The following is a 26,211-nucleotide window of genomic DNA, read 5'->3' as shown; positions in this document are numbered from 1 at the left end:
AGGGTTTTTCCATGTTGGTCAGGCTGGTCTCGAACCCACAACCTCAGGTGATCCACCCACCCGGCCTTCCAAAGTGCTGGGATTACAAACGTGAGCCACTGTGCCCGCCCTGGAATGGTATCTTAAGCACGTTGGAGAATTAAGTTAAATTGTGGTTGGAAATTAGTACACAAAATTATAGCAGTGAAAGGTGGTTGTAGTGCTGTGTAATTATTCACCATTTACTCACATTGAAAGTACAAGAAAAGTGTTTTTAGCCGTTACACTGATACCAGCTTATCCCTAATGATGCTAAATACCTTTCAATCACTTTATTTTTTTCTTGAATTGTTTCAAGAAATAGCTTCTGGAGTTATGAAACAATAAAAGAGGTTATAGATGTTTAATTCTGACTGCATTTCAAGATGTCCCGGGTTGAATGAAGTATCTTGATACTTGTTTTACAGTATTGCCCTGTGAGGGGATGTTAGTAACTGATAAATGAGAGTAAGAATATTTTACACCTTTTCCAAGAAAATATAACAGACTGAAGGGCTTTTAACAATATATATATCCAGAGAGTATTTAAATTAAAATCACTATATTCAAAGAACCTTCATTTTAAATCACATTTAAGTTGCTAATCAGTTTACTCTATTTGGGATATTCTTAGACTGAATGATCCAGATATGACCAAAGGGTATTTGGTCATTTTATTTCCTTTCTAGTAATTCCTAGTAGTTTGCTTTTATATACACTATTTCAGCTCATGTAAGTAAGCTTTAACTTTTGTTATTAATAGTTTTTTTAAATTATTTTTTAGAACTAATAAGTGATAAGAAATTAAAATATCTTTTAGGAAATTGTTCCATATATAAATAACTTTTTACTGTGGGAGATTTTAAATATACAGAAAAATATATAGTAGTATATCATAAATCTTGGCATTCCTCACCTAGCTTCAGTAATCTACATCAAATATCAGATATTGTTAGTGTATCTAAACCTGTCTTCAAGTAGGTACTAGTTGGAAGAACTGAAATAAATTTGTTAACGGCTTCCATAGTTCAGTGCTCTTAGCGGTGAGCACAGTCTCGGTTTGTTTAAACACTCTGCCTTGTGAACTTTGGCTGCTCAACAGCTTGTGCGTTCAAGGTCCCATAATTGGAAAGCTGGACTCCAGATTTAACAATTAGTATATTATTAAATAACTCGTTTTTTGCCTTCAGCCTTGAGGGGAAAATTACCCTTGTTTCCTTTGCCTTTTCAGTCAAATGTAGTTATTCATTAAAAAAATTGGACAGAAATAGTATCTATAACAGATATTCTTTAATCCTTCTTTTGGAAACGACAAAAGTTACATTCTGAAAGAAGAATTGCTCTTGAATCACAAAAAGGCAATAGAAATAAATGTAGAAATTGCCATCCTTAAAATATGCAAGTCTGTTTTTATATAAATTTCTTGCCGAATTAGTATACACATTGCATGAATGTAGCAGTAATTAAAAATTGTGATTTGCCGGGCACGGTGGCTCACACCTGTAATCCCAGCACTTCAGGAGGCCAGGGCTGGCGGATGACCTGAGGTCAGGAGTTTGAGACCAGCCTGATCAACATGACATCTCTACTAAAAATACACAATTAGCCGGGCGTGGTGGCACATGCCTGTAATCCCAGCTGCTTGGGAGGCTGAGGCAGGAGAATTGCTTGAACCCGGGAGACAGAGGTTGTGGTGAGCTGAGATCGCGCCATTGCACTTCAGCTGGGGCAACAAGAGTGAAATGCCGTCTCGGAAAAAACAATTGTGTTTTATGTGGCTGCAAAAGTGAAAAGTTGTAGAAAATTTTGAAAACAGGTAAACAGGGAGGAAGAAAACTTATTTATAATGCCATCTCCCAGAGATTGTTAATGATTTAATGTATATTTTTAAAAACTTCTTCCTACATACCTGTAAGGATTGTGTATAAAAATTTTTCATGTGGCCATATGTTTTACACCTGTGGGTTTTTAAAATGAAAAGTTTTTAAGACTGGGTACAGTGTTTCACACTTCTAATCCCAGCACTTTGGGAGGCCAATGTGGGAGGATTGCTTGAGCCCCAGAGTTTGAGACCAGGCTGGGCAACATAGTGAGACCCTGTCTGTACAAAAAATTAAAAATTAGCTGGGCATGGTGGCAGGCACCCCTACGTAGTTCCAGCTAGTTGGGAGGCCAAAGCAAGAGGATTGCTTGAGCCCAGGAGTTTGAGGACAATTTGGGCAGCATAGCAAGACCCCATTTCTTTAAAATTAAATTCTTTTTCATGATTTTTAATATGTATATAGTTCATCATAGAGATACGCTCTGAACTTTTAAATTAATGGGGCCTATTGTTAAACATTTTATATGTTTAGTTTCCCCCGTTAGTAATATCTTTGTGCACATCCGTTACTATTTTCTTTTGATAAGTTTGTAGATGTGGACTCACTGGAACAATGGAAACTCCAAATGGTAAGACTTTGGACAGATATTGCCAAAATAATCACTAGAAAGGTTTTATTCATTTTATACACAGATAGAAAATAGTACTTCATCATAATTTGTAGTAAAATTATGATGAAATTATCAAAATTCTAAGTTTTTGTTACTGTTAATATAAAAAGGTCATCTGCTGGCAGACCAGAGCACTAAGAAGTTTCTAGATCTCAAGCAGATAGCAACAAATTTATGTCAAGACTCCACTGAGGAACTCTGGTGCCAAAAAGTAAATAAACTAGGTTCAGATTACTGCCAGGATCAGAGATAGAATGGGTTGGGTACAGTCACCAAATATTAAAAGGGTAAGGAAATTGATTGTACAGAATTGACATTAGAACAGAAGATGCTCAGCTTACCTCCTCCTGACCTAAAGATACCTGTCACTTCTTAGCCTCTGTGTAGCTACGAGGGTCGTGGCTTCTCTCATCAGAACCTGCATTTACTGCTCAGAGGCCAGAGAGTCTGACTTGACCTGAAGACATACGTTGTATCTACAAATGCCACTTCATCTTGACTTGCATCTACAAATACGAACACCAAGAATCATGAGCCATCTTAGAGCACGAAACACATAAAAGACTGTCACTAGTCAAAACAGAAGTACAAGCCAGGAATCACCATGTATGTGTAGAAAACAGAGGAGACCTGGTCCTAAAGAGTTACTAGAAGAATCAGGGAAAAATGAAACTTAGATATCAGAAAGCATGTTTATTGAGAAGAAAAACCATTCGAGGTATGATGACAAAGAACTAGGTTTTAGACGTTAAAAATACTATGCAAGATATTCAATAGGCTGAAAGTAGAGTTTACTTAATTCACTAACAATTGAGCTAAAGATTTCTTCAAGATGAAAAATATGAGAGGGCAGTTGAATCATGGAGGATTGATCTAAAAGTGCTAGCATTTGTCTAATGACAGTCCAAAAGGGGTTGGAGGAGGAGAATAATCCAGACTACATATGGGTGAAAATTTTGCTCTGCTGTCTTTAGATTGACCAACTTCTTGTGAGGGGTGATTACAAACACGTCTCAAGTCTTTGTGACATTTTCGAATCTAGGAACAAAGAAAATTCTAAAACTCTTTGAAGACCCAGCACTTTGGGATACTGAGGTGGGGTGGATTACTTGAGGCCAGGAGTTTGAGCCAGCCTGACCAACATGGTGAAACCCTGTCTTTACTAAAAATGCAAAAATTAGCCGGGTGTGGTGGTGCACACCTGTAATCCTAGCTACGAGCGAGGCTGAGGCATGAGAATCATGTGAACCTGGGAGGTGGAGGTTGCAGTGAGCTGAGATTGCGCCGCTATACTCCAGCCTGGGTGACTGAGTGAGACTCCCTCCAAAAATAATAACAATAAAATACCTTGAAGAGAAAATTGCCCCTCAAAGGAACACAAGGATCATATTGGTTTCTATCGTCTGTAATTCTGGATTACAAAAGACAGTGAAAGTTTTTTTGTCTCTCAAAGTACTGAGGGGAAAAAGATTTTGAACCTGATTTGTATACATAGGCAATTCAGGGATGAGGGCAAAATAATAATTTGAGGCTTGCAAAAAATCTAGCAAGTTGGTATTTCTGAACTTTACCTGAAAGAATTACCAGAGGATGTATCTAGAAAGACAGAATATACATGAGAAAAAAATGAAAATACTACGCCAAAAGCCACCAAAAAACCTTTCTTGTTTCTAAATTAAAGAGTTATAGTAGCAAAATGAAAAATATCAGTGTGGAAGAAAAGTCTACATTTCAGCAATGCAGTAGAATTAGCCAGGTAAGGTTTTAAGTTTTTCTTCTTTTACTAAGGACTTTTTCTTGTTTGGTTTTAGTGTTGCTTTGGTTGGGGGATGAAAAGTATAGGTTTTGATTAATCACAGATTGTAATAGAAAAATGAAAGTTTAGGTATAATGTGTGGAACATTAAAGATAATTGCTGGAAGACTAGAAATAAGATACGTCATTTGCATTAGAGGCTTTAGTGAAAAGAAACTTCAATCATTCTAGCGGCACAGATATAGGAAGAGAGGAAAGTGAGGAAAACAGAAGACAGGTAGACAACACAGAACAAAATGTTAAGTATGAGACTCATGGTATCATTTACTACAGCAAAAGGTAACTCTTAATAAGAAGATGAGGAAATAAAATCAATTCAAAAGAGGAATATGCATCCTCAGAATTGAAGGACCCCAGTCCGGTTTGAGGAGGGGGACTGGCAAGATGCAAGCGCTTTGTGTAATGCTCAAGAGGGAGGAGACCTTATTTGCTCCTTGGAGGTGTCTAGTACAAAAACTGCTTATTCTGACATGTGATTCTAGCCATTATCAGAAGCGACTGCAGATAATTCCCATTTGCAGAGGAATGCTGCTAACAAGTGTAGGAGGGAGCAGCAGCAACAAAAAATTCTGCTGTCATAGGTCACGTTTATGTTGGTTTTCTTGAAAATCAAGGGTAGAAAATTTCATGCCTCGAGAGAGAGAGAGAGAGAAAGAAACACATGGGGAGGGAAGCAGGGAAGATTTATGTTAAGGAATTGGCTAATGCAATTGGGGAGACTGAACAAGTTCAAAATCTGCAGGATAGCCAGCCATCTAGAGACCCAGGGAAGAGTTGAAGCTGCAGCATGAACAGCCAGTCTGGAGGCAGAATTCCTCCCTTCTCTGGGGAGGCCAGTTTTTTTCTTGGATGAGGTCCACCTACATTATGAGGGCAGTCTGCTGGTGCTCATAGTCTGCGATGCAAATGTTCATTCCAGCTAAAAAATGCTTTCACAGAGACATCTAGAGTAGTGTTTGACCACATATCTGAGTACTGTGGTGTAACCAAATTTGACACACAAAGTTAACTACCATATGAATGAAGATGCTGTATTTGTTTATAATTTTGGTAGTAATCATGGAATGTCTGTGTAAATTACAAAATAGGACACATGACTGAATTCTATCCTTAGCGAGGTTTGGGAACTAACCTTAGCGCTAAATATGAAGAAAGCCCGATCCTGTACAGAGAGTAACTCATTGGATTTTCTGCTTAGAAATCAAAAGAAGATATGTAACTGGTTGTCAGTTTAAGAAAAAAAGTATTACTACAAAAGATTCTTGTATTCTAAAGTGGAAATATAATCTCCTTCACCAGCTGTTTTCCTGAAGAGGCCAATTGGATGTTATTGTATATTCCTAGAGATTATGCAGTTGTCTAGAAATCAACTTTCTTCTATCTCTGAGTAGTAAAGTTACAGACTATTTATTTTTATGTTATATATATATATATATATGTTCCTTACTGTGAACAATACTGAATTTAGCTCTTTGTCATCTCCTTTCTCTCTACAATCCTAATTTAAATTATTTTTTTGATCTAAGTTTTATAAGGCACTCACTATACTTATTCTACTTTACATATTCTTTCCTCCTGTTTTTGAGAGTTGTGTTAAATTTGAAATATCAGAACAGATAACGGTTACACACTATTGTCTCTCCTTGTCACCATTTGTTGTACAGTTAAATGTGTTCATTGCTTCCTCTCAGTGCTGAACCTTCTCTGTGAGTTCCTTGATTATCTGAAGCTCATTGTCATGTAACTTGATAAAAACAGTATCCCCTGCCTTCTGACATGTTCATTACAGTTTTGTTGGAGGCCTTCATACTCGAAGGTCAGTGTGCATTCTTGGCTGATGAACAAATCCTTGGCTCACATTTTCTTTTCCTTGAGAACCTTAAGTTTGTTACTCTGTTGCCTTCTGGCATAGAGTGTTGCTGTCAAATTCTGAGTCTGTCCCTTACACATGATTTGGTCCTTTTGTGTAAATGCCCAAAGGGTGTTGTTTTCTTTAAAATTCGTTTATTTGACTTGGGTATGCCTTAGCGCCAGTCATTCTGGGTTTTCCTATGGGGTGCATTTGTATGTTCAAGTGTTTTGTTTCAGGAAAGTTTTCTTGAATTACGGTTTTTAGTACTCTCTTCTGTGAACTTTGATTTTAGTTTTTAGGCTCTTCTATTATACAGAAGTTGGAATATTTGTTACTATCTCTTAATTCTTTTTGCTTTTGTCCACATCTGTCCCCTTTTCATCATCCACTTTCCTCATATGCTCCCATGGTGTCTGTTTCTTCTCATGTTCTTCTAGTCTTAATTTCTGAAAAAAAATTTTCAAATTATTCTTTGTCTGGTAGTTCTCACATCTTGTCTAGCGATCTCATTTCTCATCTTTTCTAGCGATCTCATTTCTCATCTTTTCTAGCGATCTCATTTCTCATCTTTTCTAGCGATCTCATTTCTCATCTTTCCCGTTTCTGATATATGTTCTTATGTTAGAGTTCTTCAGGGAAATAGGACCGTTGGGAAATAGATAAAATATGAAGGAGATTTATTATGAGGAAATTGGCTTATGCTATTTTGAAAGCTGAGAAGTCTCATGGAGTGCTATCTGTAACCCAAGCCTCAGGAAAGCTGGAAGGGGAATTCAGTCTGCAGGCCTAGAACCAGGGGACCCAGTGCTGTCAGTTCCAGTCCAAGGGCAGGAGAAGACTGATGTCCCAGCTCCGGCAGGCCAGCAGGAAGAAAAAGGGGTAAATTCCTCCCTCCTCTACCTTTTGTTCTATTGAAGCCCTTGACAGAATGGATTATGGCCACCCACATTGGTGAGGACATCTTCTTTGTTCAGTCTGCTGATATAAATGCACGGACACACCCGCGAACAGGGTTTCATCTGGGCACTCTGTGGCACAGTTAAGTTGACACATAAAATTAATCATCACAGTTTCTCTTTTGTGGCTTCTGTCATTTGCTCAGTGTTGGATAGTAGTTTTCATCTACTTCACGAGCCTGTTTTTGAGGCCTGCTCCCGCCTGTCAGAACATCTGTCCCATTGTTAGTCTCTTTCCTCCTCAAAATACTTTCGTATGTTGTCCAACTGTGATGCTTCCAGACCCGTGTAAACGAGAGGATTCCAGGAAAGCTTTCCTAGCTTAAGACCTCTCTATGTAGCCACCTCTGTCATACTTTCTGAGACCTGCCACCCTCATTTCTGCCTGAATCCTGCTTTCCTTACCCTGTGGTCCTGTCCTGCTCAGTGAGGATTGTGTACTCAGAGGGGCTTTGTCTTTCTGGAAGGAAGATTTGCTGGGTTTTCGCACAGTCCCGAGGGGCTTAGGCAGACCTGAGTTTTCTGGCCTTACAGTCTTGCACTTAGCCTTGTGAATCTCCTTCCCAGTCTCCTTGGTTAGGTTCAGATCTCCTTGCTTAGTTTTTCACCCCAGGCGAGAAGCTTCCCTTCTGCGGCGAGTACTCCTTATTGTCTCTCATAGCCTGTTCCCCTCTGACTTAGCTAACTTTATGTTACCAGTCTAGAGTAAATTATTTAGAAAATACGTAATTTTAGTTTTAACTATTACAACCTACAATAAATTGTTTCCTTAAAACTTGTTTGTGTTATATATCAGATGTTAGTCACTTTTATTCATAGTGTACGAAATGAGAGCTTTATACCCATAAAACTGTGGGAACGGAATTCCTTTCAGCTCTTTTCATTCTCGGCATGTATCAGCATCTGTTGTCTTGGTTTTGGCCTTCAGCTTGCATCCAAGAATCCAAGGTTTCAAGGTGAAATGAAGATTTTTTCCTGGTATCAAGAGCCAGGTGTATTATTTATAAACCTTCTCTGTAGATTTTTCAGTTGCTAATAATAAACCAGAAAAAAAGTAGTTTGATGTTTCAATAATTTGTAATATTACATTGTTTGTTATAAACTTCAGTTTTAAGATTATGTGTTTCCTAGACAAGTAATGTTTCTGTAGTGCATTGATATAAGCTAGTCTGGACCTCAGTTTAATAGAAAATTGTCTAGTTTATTTTTATTAGTTAAGCCTGTACAGGCAGAATTATTTGGGCATGGGAATGGGTGAGATTGAATAGTTATACATTTCTTTTTAATTTGAAGTGGATATTATATAAAGCTATATACCTGTGTGATTATTGATAACATGTATTTCATGGATCAGTCCTTCTTTAATTAACTTGGGTAATTATGAGTTGATTGAATTAAAATAAACTCAGAAAGCGGATAACTTGATGCTTAATGGTAGGGCTTAAGTTGCTATTGACTAGTAGTTTTTTCTGCCTATACACAGTTGAAGTGCACAACAAGCTCGTATTACTAACATACCATGTTACACACTCACCACCACTGGTACGGGCTGGAAGATAACCACCTTGAGTCACCTGAAGCAGGAATGTGGCAAACATGAGTTTGTACATATGTTGGGACCATCTGTAATGAGATCATGCTAGCCAGTGGTTATGTTAGCTCTAGGCATGCATACTTTTGAGATAATACCTTATGTGTGTATATGTGTGAATACAGAAAACATCGGAGCAGTGTGGGTCCGAGCAAACCTGTTTCCCAGCCCCGGCGGAACATCGTAGGCTGCAGGATTCAGCATGGGTGGAAAGAGGGGAATGGCCCTGTTACCCAGTGGAAAGGAACCGTTCTGGACCAGGTGCCTGTAAATCCTTCTTTGTATCTTATAAAATACGATGGATTTGACTGTGTTTATGGACTAGAACTTAATAAAGATGAAAGAGTTTCTGCGCTTGAAGTCCTCCCTGATAGAGTTGGTAAGTTCTTTTTATAATTTGTGCATTTTATGCTTTAAAAATGATATTGAAATGGATGCTTTTTTAATTATTTTACATTATTAATACTTCACTTTTATTGGAACACAAGCACCCCTCTTGATAAACATTATATTAAATCACTGAAAACCACAAAAATTGATCCAAAGCAGTTCAAGGAACTGTGTGAGGGATATAGAGATGTGTATTTTCCCCCCAAGAAGTTTGCCACCTAATAATTTATAATATGGTTATTTTTAACATTTTTGCTCACTGTTTTCTGGACTCTGATGGGTAAGGTTATCAGTAGCTCAAATATCCTGTGTGTTAATCTCATCAGATACAAAAGATAAGAGAATGCTGTGCATTTCTTTTAGAATCTTTCTGTGAAAGTGTATCTTTGATTGTCTACAATGTAAATGATAATTGGACTTTGAGCCAAAATTTAAGCAACCAAAACGTGATCTTTATTATACACAGAACTTGACTGAAGAATGTTTGTGGAAATGAATGGTTCTTTTTAAATGTCTTGCAATGTCAGTTTTGCCTTGCAAGTGTTCCTTAAGGCATAAGGTCTAAGGTAAATAATAAATTACTGATTTTATTAGTAGGGTGGGATACACCCAAACTAATACTACTTTTTTTGAAGCATTTATTTTGAAATATTTTCTTATTACAGTGATGCTGCTCTTGTTTAAAATATTGGTTTGTAGTTTTAGAATTGTCTTTAAAAGTCTATACCATTAAATAATAAAGCTTCAGCATATCTAGGTAGGAATTTTGGGATCAAATTGTCACAGGAAGAAATTAGTTCAGTCTCCTCGCTTTGTTTTTCTTCAGACTGTGCCATTGTGTCCCTGGGATATAATGAGTTTCCTTAGGAAGTTAATTCTGCCTTAGTAGCAAGTTATTTTGTTAATCTTCTCTTTAGATATCAACTGCTAAATCTTTACTCATCTGTATAAATATGGTTCGGTTTTCAAAGAAATCTTTCGTTAAGTGTAAATATTTCTTATTACTCCTAAAAGTGATATTAAGTCTTTGTTATTTTCAACATTCTCATCTCTTCTTAAGTGTAACTGAACCCCTGCTCTTCCTCTTGATGCACATCCTACATTTCTTTTTGATCATGGCATTAATCCATTTCCCACATAAGAAACTTTAACATATTAAGAATCTTAACAGCAGAATTTTAGTCTCTGCCCCTCTGAGATGACAGGTAGCTCACTTGAAGGTTCCTGCATATTGCTGCGTGACCTGTGATTGTTGGTCCTTTTGTCATCGAAGGATAGAAACTATACAAGTATCTGGTGATGGGACTAAGGGTTCCATGTTGTTCATAGTTTGGGATTATCTCAGTTTCCAACAATAGTGATTTTGTAAACAGTAAAGCAATATAAAAAGAAATCTAAGAGCTTTTATGTAAATCAGCGATGTATGTGCCTCATTCAGCTAATAGTTGCTATTGATTTTAGTATTTATCGTATTAGATTGGTGCAAAAGTAATTGCGGTTTTTGACATTGAAAGTAATGGCGAAAACAGCAGTTACTTTGGCGTCAACCTACTTTAGTCTAAAAAATTACTTGCTCTTCACTTACGTTTTACATAGGAAGCAATTGCTTCAGACAGTACATTAGAGTATAATTAAAATTATGTTTTTCTTAAGCTAAAGTTGGAGGAAAAAGTCAGTCAGCCAGAATGCATGTGATGTCACAGAGCAGTGGTTCCCAAAGCAAGGTCTGGGGACCCTTGGGTTCTCTGAAGCCCATTCAGGAGATTTGCAAGGTCAGAAATATTTTCAGATGGTTAAGCTGTAATTCATGCTTTTCACTCTCTTTTATTTCTCAGTTACACAGTGGAGTTTCCCACTATATATTTGGAATATTTGCATAACTTAGTGAGCACAGTATTTTCTTTATGAACAGTGCATGGTACCAGATCATGCACTGGTGAAAGAGCTATTCTAAGTACAAGACTAACTACTTTTTTTAATTGTAAAAAAAACCACATAGCATAAAATTTATTGTCCTAACCATTTTTAAGTGTACAGTTCAGTAGTGTGTTACGTACATTTACATCGTTGAAACAGATCTCCAGAACTTCTTCATCTTACAAATCTGAAGCTCTCTACCTATTAAACAAAACAACATGCCTTTCCTCCCATTCCCAGCCCCTGGCAACCACTATTCTACACTCTGTCTCTATGAATTTGACTACTCTAGATATCTCATAGAAGTAGCATCACACAGTATTTGTTTTGTGAATAACTTATTTCACTTAGCATAATGTCCTCAAAGTTCGTTCATGTTGTAATGTGTGACAGGATTTCCTTTCTTTTTAAGGCTGGAAAGAACATTGCATTGTATCTATATACCACAGTTTGTTTATCTGTTCACCCATTAATGGACATTTGGATTGTTTCTGCCTCTTGGTAGAATGTAAAATTGTACCATGTAAAATGGTGACTAGCGCTACTGTAAACATGGATATGCAGGTATATCTTTGAGATCCTGCTTTCAGTTTTTTTGGATATAGGCACAGGAGTGGGATTGCTGGATCATATGGTAATTATAATTTTAATTTTAATGTCGTAATTCTAATTTCTTAGGTGGAACTACCATACTGTTTTCCACAGCAGTTGTACTATTTTCCAGTCCTGCCTACAGTACACAAGGTTTTCAGTTCTCCATCCCTTAGTCAGCAGTTGTTATTTACTGTTTTTGTCATAGTGGTCATCCTGATGGGTGTGATATGATACCTCATTTTGTTTTGATTTCTGTTTCTCTGATGATTAGTGATGTTGAACATCTTTTTATGTGCTTGTTGGCCACTTGTAAATCATCTTTGGGGAAATACTCACGTCCTTTGACCATTTTTTAATTAGGTTATTTGATTTTTGTTGAGTTGTGGGAGTTCTTTATATGTTCTGGAGACATGAGTTTTAATGTAACAGTATGACAAATTTATTAATGGTTTCAGATTCTGCGTTGTAACTAACCTTTAAGGAGCTAACTGTTGACTTTTGTAGTTTCATATAAGAATATTTAGAATTATCTGAAAGACAATTAGAATACTCTTTTCAGTATCATATCTTTGAGAGGCTGGATTTTATACATGAACCGAAAGAGCAGATCATAACAGATTGAGTGCTAAAGCAGATATGAGAATCTGCTTGTTCTTTTTAAAACCTAGACATTAGGAGATTTGCAAAAATGTAAAAATTAAGCCACTCTTCTTACTATCTTTTGATAGGAAATAGTTATTTTTAATTTAAAATACATTGATATGTAGGTATTTTTAAATGTTTCTATGTTTTTTATTTTCTGAAGTAGTAAATATTGGTAGGCATTATCTATGTAAACAGATGGTTTTTTAGGTGTGTAGTAATTTCTATTTATGTTTTAATTGTTTTTTTAGAGACAAGATCTCACTTTGTCACCCAGGCTGGAGTATAGTGGTATGATCAGGGCTCACTGCTGTCTCCACACCTTGGGCTCAAGCAGTCCTCCTGCCTCAGTCTCCCGAGTTGCTGGGACTACAGGCGCGCACCACAGTACCCTGCTAATTTTTAACTTTTTGTAGAGATGAAATCTCATTATGTTGCCCAGGCTGGTCTCAAACTCCTGGCCTCAAGCAGTCCTCCTGCCTGGGAATCAAAGTGCTGGGATTATAGGTGTGAGCCACTGTGCCCAGCCAGTAATTTTTAAGAATGCAATGGAGTTCTGAGATCTAGTAGTCTGAGATCTACTGGCCCTAAGAAACTAGTGGGGGTTTTTTAGTATCGTACATGGGGGGAATTCTATGTAATTTTTTATTATTACTGCATACTTAAAGAAAACCAAGCATGTGTGTTTAGGGTATGCTGATAAAATTGAATAGTGATACATTTATCAATAAAATCTAACTTTTTTGTTTCTTTTGATTTAACAGAAATAGAACTCGTTGAATGAGGAAAATAGGAGTGCTAACTGGTTTTTTTTGTTGTTGTTAAGACCGGGCCTCACTTCCGTAGCCCAGGCTGGAGTGCAGTGGCGCCACCTTGTCTCACTGCAGCCTGGACTTCTGGGTTTAGGTGATTCATCACCTGGGCCTCCTGAGTAGCTGGGACTAGGGGCCTGCACCACCACACCTGGCTCACTTTTTGTTTTTTTGGTAGAGATGGGGTTTGGTCATGTTGCCCAGGCTTGCCTCAAACTTCTGGGCTTGAGTGATTAGCCCGCCTTGGACTCCCAAAGTGCTAGGATTATAGGTGTGAGCCACCGTGCCTGTCGCTAATTGTTTTTTGCTTTTTGTTTTTTTTTTTTTTAGGAAAATTCTTTTAATTTTGTATAAAGACAGTTATCTAAAATTGTGGACTGGAGAAATCTTAAAACCAATAGGATCCTTCATAGTTTTTCCAGTGTTAAAAAGATGAAGGTGATAATTTTCACCTCATTAGAAAAGTATTAAGGGCTAGGACTGTTAATCTATCATTTCAGAGACCTGAGCTCCCAATATGGGGCATCTGATTAAATCATACAAAATACTGACCTCCTATGATCTAGGTATAAAACAAGAAAGGGAAGGTCTCTGCTTTCATTGAGATATACAGGCAGCTAACAAGTACACAAATGCATAAAATGGGGTAACTTTAGATCATGGTGAATGTTACTAAGAGGTAAAATTGGGTAATGTGACTGGGATTTGTGGGGCTACCTTGTTGGTGAGGAGAACCCCAAAAGTAACCGGCCTTCTGAAGATGTGGGGAAGAGCCGTCAGGCAGAGGAGAGTGTGTCCTAATGGGAGAGGAAGAAGAGCCGAGTAGAGAAGGCATGAGCAATGAGGAGGAAGATGGGAAAACTTGAGGGCAGAGGCGTGATGGCTTAGGGCTTGGGGGCCATGGTGAGCAGTTTGGTTGTTTTTCAAATTATGAAGGAAAGGCATGGGAACATTTTAAATCACACAATGTGGTATCAGTGACACAGTGATTACTTTGGTTGCAGCGAAGAATAAGATTGTAGGAGCAAGAGAGTAAAAACCTATGCCTTAATAAAAAATGGAAATAAGACTGAAGGAAAACAAACACCAATTTCTTTAAAATAAAAAAAAAAAAAACCTCTGTGCCTTGAATAGGTTAATTTCTAAGTTTTAAATAAACGTTCTGTGGTTACATAAGATGCTAATACAGGAGAAGCAAAGTGAACTGTATACAGGAACTCTACTGTTTTTGCAATTCTTCTGTAAGTCTGAAATTATCTCAAAATTTAACTGTTAAGTAAACAGTAGCAAAAAATATTTTGTACCTTGAATGAACAGTTAAAACTTTTGATTTGGGTACAGAACCAAGAGCAGATGAGTCCAGAAAAATTTTTTTAAAAATCATATTTTTTTCAATTAACCAACTTGGGACAAAATACTTCTATTCCTGTTGAATCCATCTGTGAGCTGGGGCCCAGTAGTTTGTCTTTGGTTTTTTGTACTTTTTAAAGCTTTCCCAGATTCTGATGCTTGCTAATACATTGCATGGACAAAATTTCAGGTAGCCGCCTTTCGTAGATTCAGTCTTCATAGTCGGTAATCAGTGAAACGCTTTGTCAACTTTTTTTTTGTTTTTTGTTTTTTTTTAAATCCCCAGCAACATCTCGAATCAGCGATGCACACTTGGCAGACACAATGATTGGCAAAGCAGTGGAACATATGTTTGAGACAGAGGATGGTTCTAAAGATGAGTGGAGGGGAATGGTCTTAGCACGTGCACCTGTCATGAACACGTGGTTTTACATTACCTATGAGAAGGACCCTGTCTTGTACATGTACCAACTCCTAGATGATTACAAAGAAGGCGACCTTCGCATTATGCCTGATTCCAGTAAGTATATATTGGCAACTTTTAGTTTTGGTAATTAGAAGGGATTTGGACTTTAGTGCAAGATATTTGATTGGCTCTTTTGCAGATACATTTTTATTTCTGGATATATGATTATTCTTTTAGTCATGCACAAAGACAGCCTTTGAAATTTTTCATCCAGTTGTCATGAATTTTAGATAAGAAAATATTTGATAATCAGTTCTGCTTGACTTCTATAATAAGATACAAGTTTTTTTTATAATTAACACTACTACATATTACTTATTGCTTTTATTTAAAAACATGATGGAATAGGGACCAGTAAAATACGTCCCCGTGTACCCCTGCTCAGCTTTAACGGTTATTGTCTCATTGCTTGTCTAGTTTTATCTGTTAATCCCCCCAATGCAATTATTTTGAAGCTAACCCCAAGACGTTGATGATTTCATCTGTAAATACTTGAACTTCAGAGCAGCAATCTTCAGCCTTTTTGTCACCAGGAACCAGTTTCGTGGAAGACAGTTTTCCGTGGATTGGGGGTGTTGGGTGTGGAGATGGTGGTTTTGAAGGCGTTAGATTTCCCATAAGGAACACACAACCTAGATTCTTGACATGCGTAGTTCACAGTAAGGTTTATGCTCCTATGAGAATCTGATGTCCCTGCTGGTCTGTCAGGAGGCAGAGCTCAGGTGCAGTGCTCTCTTGGCCACTGCTCACCATCTGCTGTGCAGCGTGGCCCAGGTGTCCGGGACTCCTGATTTAGAGAACATCGATTTCAGAAAACAGTTAATTGGGAGAACTTTTCAGTAGCAACTGGAGTACAGAGTCAGTGTTTAGACAGATGATTAGCTATTTCCACAACTAGTCCGTTTGCACAGGTAAGGTAGAAGAGGATGTGACCTGGGCTAATTTCGTTAGGCCTAGAAAAGCTATATTGTGTTATTTATTTATTTGTTTGTTTGTTTATTTATTTATTTATTTAATTTGGAGACAGAGTCTTGCCCTGTTGCTCAGGCTGGAGTGCAATGGTGTGGTTTTGGCTCACTGCAGCCTCTGCCACCCCAGCTCAAGCGAGTCTCCTGCCCCAGCCTCCTAAGTGGCTGGGACTACAAGCACCAGCCACCACACCTGGCTAATTTTTGTTTGTTTGTTTGTTTTGTTTTGTATTTTAGTAGAGATGGGTTTCACCATGTTGGCCAGGGTGGTCTGAAACTCCTGAGCTCAGGCAGTCTGCCAGCCTTGGTCTCCCAAAGTATTAGGATTACAGGTGTGAGCCATTACGGCTATATTAGTCCATATAATTAGTCCATTTAAAATGTACAATTCTGTACTTTTTAATATATGCACAGATATGTACAGTCCTCACCACAGTCGATTTTAGAACATTTTCATCACCTCAAAAGAAAACCTTGTATCGGCCGGGCGCGGTGGCTCAAGCCTGTAATCCCAGCACTTTGGGAGGCCGAGCCAGGCGGATCACAAGGTCAGGAGATTGAGACCATCCTGGCTAACACGGTGAAACCCCGTCTCTACTAAAAAATACAAAAAACTAGCCGGGCGAGGTGGCGGGCGCCTGTAGTCCCAGCTACTCTGGAGGCTGAGGCAGGAGAATGGCGTGAACCCGAAAGGTGGAGGTTGCAGTGGTCTGAGATCCGGCCACTGCACTCCAGTTTGGGCGACAGAGCGAGACTCCGTCTCAAAAAAAAAAAAAAACCTTGTATCTATTAGCTGTCAGTCCTTTATTCCTCCAACCCCCTAGCCTTAAGCAACCAGTAATGCTTGATGTGTCAGTTTCCCTGTTAGAGGACGGACTTTCCTGTGAATGGACTATATGGTGTGAGGTCCTTTGTGCTAGCTTCTTTCCCTTAGCATGTTTTGAGATTTCATTCACGCTGTAGCATATATCAGTACTTCATTCCTTTTCATGGCCAAATACAATTGCATTGTATGGGTATACTACATTTTGATTAGCCATTCATCCAGTAAAGGACATCTGAGTTGTTTCCCCACCTCTTGGTTTTTATGAATAATGCTGCTGTAAACATGTGTGTACAAGTTTCTGTATGGACATGTTTTATTTCTTTTGGGTACATACCTAGGAGTGGAATCGCTGGGTCGTAATGGTAACTTTATGTTTAATTGTTTGGGGGAACTGCAAGGCTAATTTTAAAAACGAAAAGACCATTTTACATTTCCAACAGCAGTGTTATGAGAGTTCTGATTTATCCACATTCTCACCAACTCTTACTGTTACCTGACTTTGATTCTTGCCATCCTAGTGGATGTGAAGTGGTATTTCATTGTGGCTTTGATTTGCATTTGCCTGATGAGTAATGATGTTAAGCATCTTTCATTATGCTTATTGGCCCTTTAAACAAAAAAAAAAAAAATTTTTTTTTTTTTTTTTTTGAGATAGAGTCTTGGCTCTGTTTCCCAGGCTGGAGTGCATTGGCGTGATCTCAGCTTACTGGCAGCCTCCGCCTCCTGGGTTCAAGCCATTCTCCTGCCTCAGCCTCCCAAGTAGCTGGGACTATAGGTGCGTGCCACAATGCCCAGATAATTTTTGTATTTTTAGTAGAGATGGGGTTTCACCATATTGGCCAGGCTCCTCTCGAACTCCTGGCCTCAAAGGATCCACCCACCTTGGCTTCCCAAAGGGCTGGAATTACAGATGTGAGCCACCATGCCCGGCCTATTGGCCCTTTTTTTTGTTTGTTTTTGAGACGGAGTCTCACTCTGTCGCCCAGGCTGTAGTGCAGTGGCCGGATCCTGGCTCACTGCAAGCTCCATCTCCCCGGTTCATGCCATTCTCCTGCCTTAGCCTCCCGGGTAGCTGGGACTACAGGCGCCCGCCACCTCGCCCGGCTAGTTTTTTGTATTTTTTAGTAGAGACGGGGTTTCACCGTGTTAGCCAGGATGGTCTCGATCTCCTGACCTTGTGATCCGCCCGTCTCGGCCTCCCAAAGTGCTGGGATTACAGGCTTGAGCCACCACGCCCGGCCCTATTGGCCCTTTTTATATCATCTGTGGTGAAGTGTCTATTCATATCCCCTGCCCATTTTTAAATTGAGTTATCTGTCTTTCATTATTGCATTGTGACAATTTTTAAAATATAAGACCTTTATCAGATACATGTTGCAAATATTTTCTCCCATTCCATGGGCTGTTTTTACTTTCTTGATGATGATCTTTGCACAGAAGTTTTAAACTTTGAAGTCCAAGTTACATTTTCTCTTGCTGAGTATGCTTTTTGTGTCCTAAGAATCATTTGCCAAATCTGGGGTCATAAAGATTTACCCTTGTTTTCTTCTAAGAGTTTTTATAGTTTTAGCTCTTACTTACAGGCCTTTGATGCATTTTCAAGTTAATTTTTGTTTGTGGTTCAAGGTAAGGGTCCAACTTCATTTTTTTTTTTGCTTGTGACTGCCTATCTAGTTGTCCAAGCACTATTTTTTGCAAAGACTATTCTTTCCCCCATTGAATGGTTTTGGCATCCTTGTTGCGCAGTGGCTCACTCCTGTAATCCCCGCACTTTGGGACGCCAGGCGGGTGGATGACAAGGTCAGGAGTTCGAGACCAGCCTGGGCAACACGGGGAAACCCCATCTCTACTAAAAATTAGCCAGGCATGGTGGCAGGCACCTGTAATCCCAGCTACTTGGGAGACTGAGGCAGGAGAATCGCTTGAACCTGGGAAGCGGAGGTTGCAGTGAGCCGAGACCACACCATTGCGCTACATCCTGGGCAACAGAGCGAGACTCCGTCTCAAAAAAAAAAAAAAAAAAATCAGTTGACAGAGTTTGAGTCCTGCTTTTTTTTTTCCTCCTTTTTTTTTTTTTTGAGACAGTTGCACTCTGTTGCTCAGGCTGGAGTACAGTGGCACGATCTCAGCTCATTGCAACCTCCGCCTCCCAAGGAACTGGAATTACAGACATGTGCCACCACATTTGGCGAACTCTAGTATTTTTTGTAGAGATGGGGTTTTGCCATGTTGGCTAGGCTGGTCTCGAACTCCTGGAGTGAAGTGATCTGCCTGCCTCAGTCTCCCAAAGTGCTGGAATTACAGGTGTAAGCCACTACACCCGGCCCCTGCTTTCTTTTTCAGGATTGTTTTGGCTATTCTGGGTCCCTTGCAGTTTCATATGAATTTTAGAATCAACTTGTCAGAACAAAGAAGTCCCCTGGGATTCTGATAGGGACTGTGTTGAATCTGTGGATCAGTTTGAAGAGTATTGCCCTCTTAACAATGTTAACAAGACTTTACAAGTCTTCTAATCCATGAGCATGGGGTGTTTTTTCATTGATTGGTGGATTGATTTCAACAATATTTTGAAAACATTGCATTTCTTTTTCCTTTCTCCTTTCCTTTCACTTGCGCTTTCCCCTTTTTTCCTTTTATCTGAGACAGAGTCTTCTTGTCAGCCAGGCTGGAAGTGCAGTGGCTTGATCTCACTTACTGCCGCCTCTGCCTCTCAGGTTCCAGCGATTCTCCTTCCTCAGCCTCCCGGGTAGATGGGATTACAGGCACACACCACCTCGCCTAGCTCATGTTTGTATTTTTAGTAGAGACGAGGTTTCACCATGTTGACCAGGCTGGTCTTGAACTCCTGACCTCAGGTGATCCACCCACCTCGGCCTCCCAAAGTGCTGGGATTACAGGTTGAGCCACCGTGCCTGGCCACTTTTTATTTATTTATTTATTTTGAGATGGAGTCTTGTTCTGTCGCCAGGCTGGTGAGCAGTGGCACAGTCTTGGCTTACTGCAACCTCTGACTCCCAGGTTGAAGCAGTTCTCCTGCCTTAGCCTCCCAAGTAGCTGGGATTACAGGCATGCACCACCACACCCATCTAATTTTTGTAGTTTTAGTAGAGATGGGGTTTCACCATATTGGCCAGCATGGTCTCAATCTCCTGACCTTGTGATCCTCCTGCCTCGGCCTTGCAAAATGCTGGGATTACAGGTGTGAGCCACTGCGCCTGGCCCCGCATTTCTTTTATTAAATTTACTTCGAAGGATTTTATCCTTTTTGATGCTATTATACATATGAATTGAATTGTTTTCTTAATTTCGCTTTTGGATAAGTTTGTTCCTTTAAAAACTACTCAGTGGCCTTTCTTCAAACACATGAATATCTGGCCTTGGACAGATGTAACTGATACGCCCTCTGCATACATTAGCCATGTGTCAGTCATTTCTATTTCTTTTTTTTAAAAAATTCTTCCCATGAAGAAGTTAGTTAATGTACTAATTTTCTCATCTGGCCTTGAATTTCTACTTCTTTGATACATATTTTTAAAATTTTGGGGCTGGGCATTGTGGCTCATGCCTGTAATCCCAGCACTTTGGGAGGCCAAGGCGGGCAGATCACCTGAGGTCAGGAGTTCGAGGCCAGCCTGGTCAATATGGTGAAACCTGGTTTCTACTAAAAATAAAAAAATTAGCCGAGTATGGTGGCGGGCGCCTGTAGTCCCAGCTACTTGGGAGGTTGAGGCAGAAGAATCGCTTGAACCCGGGAGGTGGAGGTTGCAGTGAGTCAAGATCATACCGCTTCACTCCAGCCTGGGCAACAAGAGCAAGACTCCGTCTCAAAAAGAAAAAAAAAAAATTGTGTACATTTGTTATACAGGGGTAATTCAAATTATATACTCAGGAATTTGTCATGAGAACATTTCTTTAAAAAGCATCTCTCTGTCCTTTATGAGGTAACTTGAATATTTTCTATGGATAGAGTAAGTACTGTTAACCTAATCATAGGAAATGCAAGGGTGTCTGCAGTTCTCCATCACTTTTCCTAACCATTTTTTGATCTTCCCTCTCCGTTAATTCTCCAAACTTACATTTGTGTGTGTGTGTGCGCGCGTGTACATGCTGTGGAAGCGTATTTACCTTTAGAAACAGTGGTGGTGCTCTGATCTAATGAGTTCTGAAAGGGTCTTGTTCGAGTACCAACTCTGATGCTAAACCAGGCCTCTACATGACCCCCTTGATTAGCTCAGTTACTATAAAATTTATGTGCGATCGTGTATTTGAAATTCCTTTGTAAACATGAAAGTGCCATAAAAATATGACAGTATGATGATACTGCTTAAGGGAAGATAATTTTTAAAGAAAAGAGTTCAGCTTATATAAAGAACTGATTATGCTCAGATGTTTTATTTTTATTGCTTGTGACTCTTAGTACCAGAGATCACAGTAGCAGTTTTTGGATTGTCATTCAGTGAGAGAATTTTATTGTAACCAAAGAGGCAGACTACTGTTAATACATGTACGTTGTGTGGTCCACACCAGGATACCTGTGAGAGTAAAATGGCATTGCTACCAATTGTGCCAGGATAACGTGGACTCTCTTATGTAGCTGGAGCCTCTGGTTTCCCTACCTGAAGGCCACCTGCTACTGTGAGGAAAAGAGCTTTGAGTTTTTCAGAACCCATGCAGTTTCTTAAAATAGAATTGTAACTGCCTAGCAAGCCCCCTGTCTTTTTTTCTTGTACTTTGTTTTTTGTTGTTGGTGGTGATGATTTGCTGTTGCTGTGTGTTTTCTTAGAGGCCAGAAGCAGTACATTAATCTTGGGGACCTTTTAGGCAGTACAGATGCCTGGGCCATCCTCAGATTCCCCTGTACTTGTCCTGGGCTGAAGTTCATTCAGTACCAATTTTAAAGCATGGAAAACTTAAATTTTGGAACTGAGTTAGGAAGATGATGTGAAATGCAGTGAAGTTGAGGGAGAAGAGGCTTTAAGGATTCAGAGTAAACCAATGGTACTTAGGCGTTTTAAATATGTACCATATTCTCAGTAATCCCTGTAGGAATTGTCTGCTTTCAAATTATATTTCAAAGCCACTCAAACTTATTTTCATTTAATTACAGCTACAAATTAAACATGGACCAAATGAATTTTTGGTTATGATTTTTAAAATTGTTCATATATCTAGATGGGGGTCGGCAAACTATGAGAAAAGGTTGTATTGAAACACAGCCACATCTGTGTATATGCATATCATCCGTGGCTGCTTTCGTGCTGCAGTGGCAGAGTTCAGCACTTGGGACAGAGACCATATGCCCCTAACCCTGAAATATTTACTGCCTTGTCTTTTACGAAAATGTTTGCTGACTCCTGGTCTAGATAATCCTGAATTCAGAGTATTTAAATTTTTTTTTTTAAGTTATGAAAATAAATATGTGAGTTGATTTATATCTAAAAATTGATTTAGAAATTTTTTCTCTCTCTCTCTCTTTTTTTTTTTTAAATATAGATGATTCACCTCCAGCAGAAAGGGAACCAGGAGAAGTTGTGGACAGCCTGGTAGGCAAACAAGTGGAATATGCCAAAGAAGATGGCTCCAAAAGGACTGGCATGGTCATTCATCAAGTAGAAGCCAAGCCCTCCGTCTATTTCATCAAGTTTGATGATGATTTCCATATTTATGTCTACGATTTGGTGAAAACATCCTAGATGTCATCACAAACTCTGCCAAATTTGTGGAACTATGAAATGTATTATTTGTAGACATAAAGACTTGATTGCTTTCCAGTTTAATGAAAGCTTAAATGTCCCTGCGAACCCACAATCTCTGCCAGCAGAACTGGTTTTGTTCTGAATAGTACAGATTGATGTGAACACAAAGCATTTTGTGTAAGGAGAACCCCTTTCTTTTAAAAGAAGTCTTGTCTATTTGGAGGGGAGTTACAGGCAAGTTTGGTAAAAGTTAAGCTAGTATCATAGTCATTTAAAATTGTAATAGATCTTAACCATTTTCCCCCTCACCTTAACCCTGTTATTCTGCCGCCACAATGCAAGCATAGTTTGATGTTTTCGTTATTGCCTTTTTTGAGATATATGTATCTGTATCTACCTATATCTATATGTGTGTATACATATATAATATATACACACAGATACATGTGTACACACACACACACACACCCCACACACCCCACTGGCAGTCTTTTCTTTGTGGATTATTAGTATGGGGGTGACATAATTTTCTTGAGTTTAACAGGAGAGCTTTACCCAAGTCAGTCATGGTTATGATATTACTGCTCTTTATTTCAAATTAAACTTTGGGCACAGGAAGCATATGGGAACATTTCAGCTTGTTTCAAAAAATCAGAAGTTCAGAGCACCTTTTCAATCTGGAGCCCTTAAACCATAAGTCCAAATATGAATTACTTGTGAACAGTTAATGACTCATTAGAATTTTACAATCTGGTGAAAAATCTGGGTAAAAGGCTACCTTTAATTCTAAGCTTTGAATTTTTTTTTTTGGTTACATTTTAATCATAAATTCTTTTTAGCAAAGCCCAGGTCCTTGTTCCACACAGTGTAATGTAGGTGTATTTTGGACAGCACATGTGGTACATTGTGTACAAATCAGTAATCTGGATTTCAGTACGTGAATTTAAAAGGCAACAATACATCACTGGTTTGTGTGTTTTTGGTAAGTTTCTGGAAGAATACAATGCTTTTATGTTGGAAGTATAAGTTTTGAGTGGCATTGTTGCCTTCTAACAAGCTCTCTGGGACTTTTAAATTTTTATTACTATTATTGCTAATGTATGATTATGGTCAGAAACTTTCAACCCACCCCTTTCCCCTACCCCCTGGCTTTTCCTCGCAAAGAATGTCTAGACAAATAGCAGCTTAGTCTTCTGACACCTTGTGGGGTGCATGTTCCTGCTCCAGGTGTGCTGTTAATGTGGATTCATTCCATTCAGTGGCCCCTTGGGGTTTGCATGTCAGTGATGCGTTACCATAGAAGAAAGAGCCAGCCGTTTGTGTTCGCTTGGTGGGTGTAAGTAATAGCAGCCCTTAGCCACGGAGTCTTTATGTGGTTTATTCCTGCAAGGTTGTTTTAAACTGAAATAGAACTGCTAGTGTGATTGGTTGATCAGCAAAACAGCTGCTCTCACTTTGTTTTGGAGGAACCCTGGTGGTTTGACAACCAGGAGAAAGGCCATATGTGAAACCAGTCTCTTGTGGAGATTGGAAATCCTCCCTGATATTTGGGCAGAGCCTAAACGTGCATGCTTATCACTCAGACACCAAAAGTTTGAATCAGAGGTCCGAGTGACCTCTTTTGTGGCTGTTCTTGATGGTTTCCAGGCCTCGTTATGCATGGTTTGCTTGATGCCCATTTTTTGTGCCTTGTGCTGTTGGATGGTAACGACCACTCACCATGTAAACACAGTACCTCAGTTTTCTGTCCACAGCTGCAGTCGCTCTGTCCCTGGTGCTTCACTGTGGGCAGCCAGGGACAAGCTTCTGAAAGCAGTTGTGATACCCAAGTCATAGGTGCTTCTCGTGTGTGAACAGGTATTATTCTGCAGATCTGCTATGTGTTTTCCTGTTGACTTTACGAGTCCCTGCATGTAAATCTCGAAGCTGAGCCTGGCTCCCAGAGTCCAGACTGACATTACAGCGCAGGAGTTTGCAAGTGTGTCCAGCATGCACGGACTGTGCAGAACTTGGCTCGGTCACTTTGGGTGGAAAAATAAAGTTCATTTTGAAGTATCTTGAGGGTTGGGTCAATTGAGACATTTCTAGCATTACTTAATGACTTGCATTGTGGTTTTTCTGCAAGCAACTTTAATGACTTTTTTTATACCACATGGTCTCCCAGTTTCTAGATGAATGCAACATGATGATGGTGATGATGACGATGAGTTTAATCATTGTTCCATTTATTGCCTTTAGGGCTGAGGGAAAGGGAAGATTTTTTTTTTTCTCTCCCCATTTTCCCCCGTTCTGTCTTTCTTTTGGTGGCTTATACCACACTTAATGACGCTATGACTAATTCTGCTCCCAAGCCCTTGTATCTTGGGCTTCATTTTAGGCTCACGTGTCAGATCTGCATGCATTGCTTGCATTTTTCTGGTATCTGAATGTTGGTTCCTTGTTCCAGGAATTCAACATTAATTTCCAAAAGTATCATGGGACTTGTGACAACACAAGACATGAATCTATGTATAAAATTTATCGGCCTTTCTCATTTACCTGCTCTAGTATTGTATTGTGTGTGCGTGCGTGTGTGATGTCAGGCTGCCACGTAAACTTCAGAAAAAAATCTTAAAAGCAGACCATCCTTTTTTGCATGCTCTATTCTAAGTAGAATGTTCAATGTAACTGACTAAAATTGCATGTTAAAGATATTTAGGTTTTTTTGTTTTCTTTATTTTTATTTGTTTTCAGTTTCCTGTATATTTGCTTACTGTGCCGTTTTAGTGGTTGTAGGATAAAAATGCACTGGTGAAGCAAATGTGCCAACAGAAGGTGATTTTCCAGTTGTAAATGTCATGCAGCATTTGAAGGGACTGTGTTTTCTTAAAAAAAAAATCACAGTTACTTCTAAATCAGATTTCGTTTCTTTTATCGTTTTATGTGCCAAACCACGAAGTGCATTGGGCTTGAATCTCTGAACACTGTAGACCCATTAGAAGACTGTTCCGATTGTCACAAATTGTAGTGCCTGAAAACACTCTTAAGCTGATTGTCTTAAAAAAATGAAAGTTCTCCAAAGACAAAACAGGAACAATTATTATAACAAAATAATTATGGTTGAAATGTCTGTGGTTCCTTGGAAATGCTGCGCTCTTTGTGTTTTCCATCATTAGTGCAGTTGGAATGAATGTGTACAGGTCAGAGGTCTTCGTGTTCACATTTTAAAATTAGGTAAATGACCTCATCTTTCAAGCTTGAATTCATTTTTAATTTTAATTTTATTTTATACAATGTGTAGACAGTTCCCTGTTCTCTGCATTTAGAAGTATACACAATATAAATCTGTTAATTCTGTAAGTAATTTTTATAATTATGATGTAACTCTATCTTATCCTTAAAACATTTAAAATAAACCCTTTATGTGCAACTCCTGACTGTAAAGTTTGTGCTCACGAGCAAATTGTGATGTGTTAAACTTGATTCTGAGAAGTTTTTGGGCCAAGTAACCTTTTCACCACATGTAAATGTCAGATATGCATAGAAACAGAAAGAAATAGAATTTTTATTTGATTGATAACATTCAATAATACCTGAAAGAAGAGGAGGCAATCATCAATATCACACATATATTAAATATTGAAGTTTGCAGTTTGACATTGATAAAATTCAACTTTACAAGATCTTAAACTTAAAGAAAATTCTTTTAAATAGAATTAAATAATGTGTATTTTATACTTTCATATCTATTCTTGCTTTGAATATTTCTTACAATGCTTTGACTCATATTTAAATAATAAACAATGGGATTCTATAGTGAAAAATCACTATTTCTCAATGCTAAGA

The 26,211-nt window shown here is 38.8% G+C and overlaps 1 protein-coding gene across 7 annotated transcripts in view; it reads left to right on the top strand.

Moving 5' to 3' along the window:
- SPIN1 (spindlin 1) overlaps positions 1 to 25,795 on the top strand; it is a 90,329-nt gene extending 64,534 nt beyond the window's left edge. For 3 of the 7 annotated variants that reach the window (XM_033236876.1, XM_033236874.1, XM_033236875.1), the window contains 3 exons: positions 8,851 to 9,104; positions 14,717 to 14,950; positions 22,184 to 22,984. In XM_033236876.1, coding sequence (XP_033092767.1) covers positions 8,851 to 9,104; positions 14,717 to 14,950; positions 22,184 to 22,383 — 688 coding nt within the window. In that variant the 3' untranslated portion in view covers positions 22,384 to 22,984. Of the gene's footprint in view, positions 1 to 8,850; positions 9,105 to 14,716; positions 14,951 to 22,183 lie in introns of all 7 variants that reach the window. The other 4 variants (XM_033236879.1, XM_033236877.1, XM_033236878.1 and 1 more) reach the window with 2 other exon arrangements.
- The last annotated feature ends 416 nt before the right edge of the window (positions 25,796 to 26,211 follow it).

This window comes from Trachypithecus francoisi, unplaced genomic scaffold (genome assembly GCF_009764315.1).
Source record: "Trachypithecus francoisi isolate TF-2019V2 unplaced genomic scaffold, Tfra_2.0 Lachesis_group16, whole genome shotgun sequence".
Lineage (NCBI taxonomy): Eukaryota > Metazoa > Chordata > Mammalia > Primates > Cercopithecidae > Trachypithecus > Trachypithecus francoisi.
The sequence above is the reverse complement of the archived record's forward strand: the minus strand, read 5'-3'. Positions and strand labels throughout refer to the sequence as shown.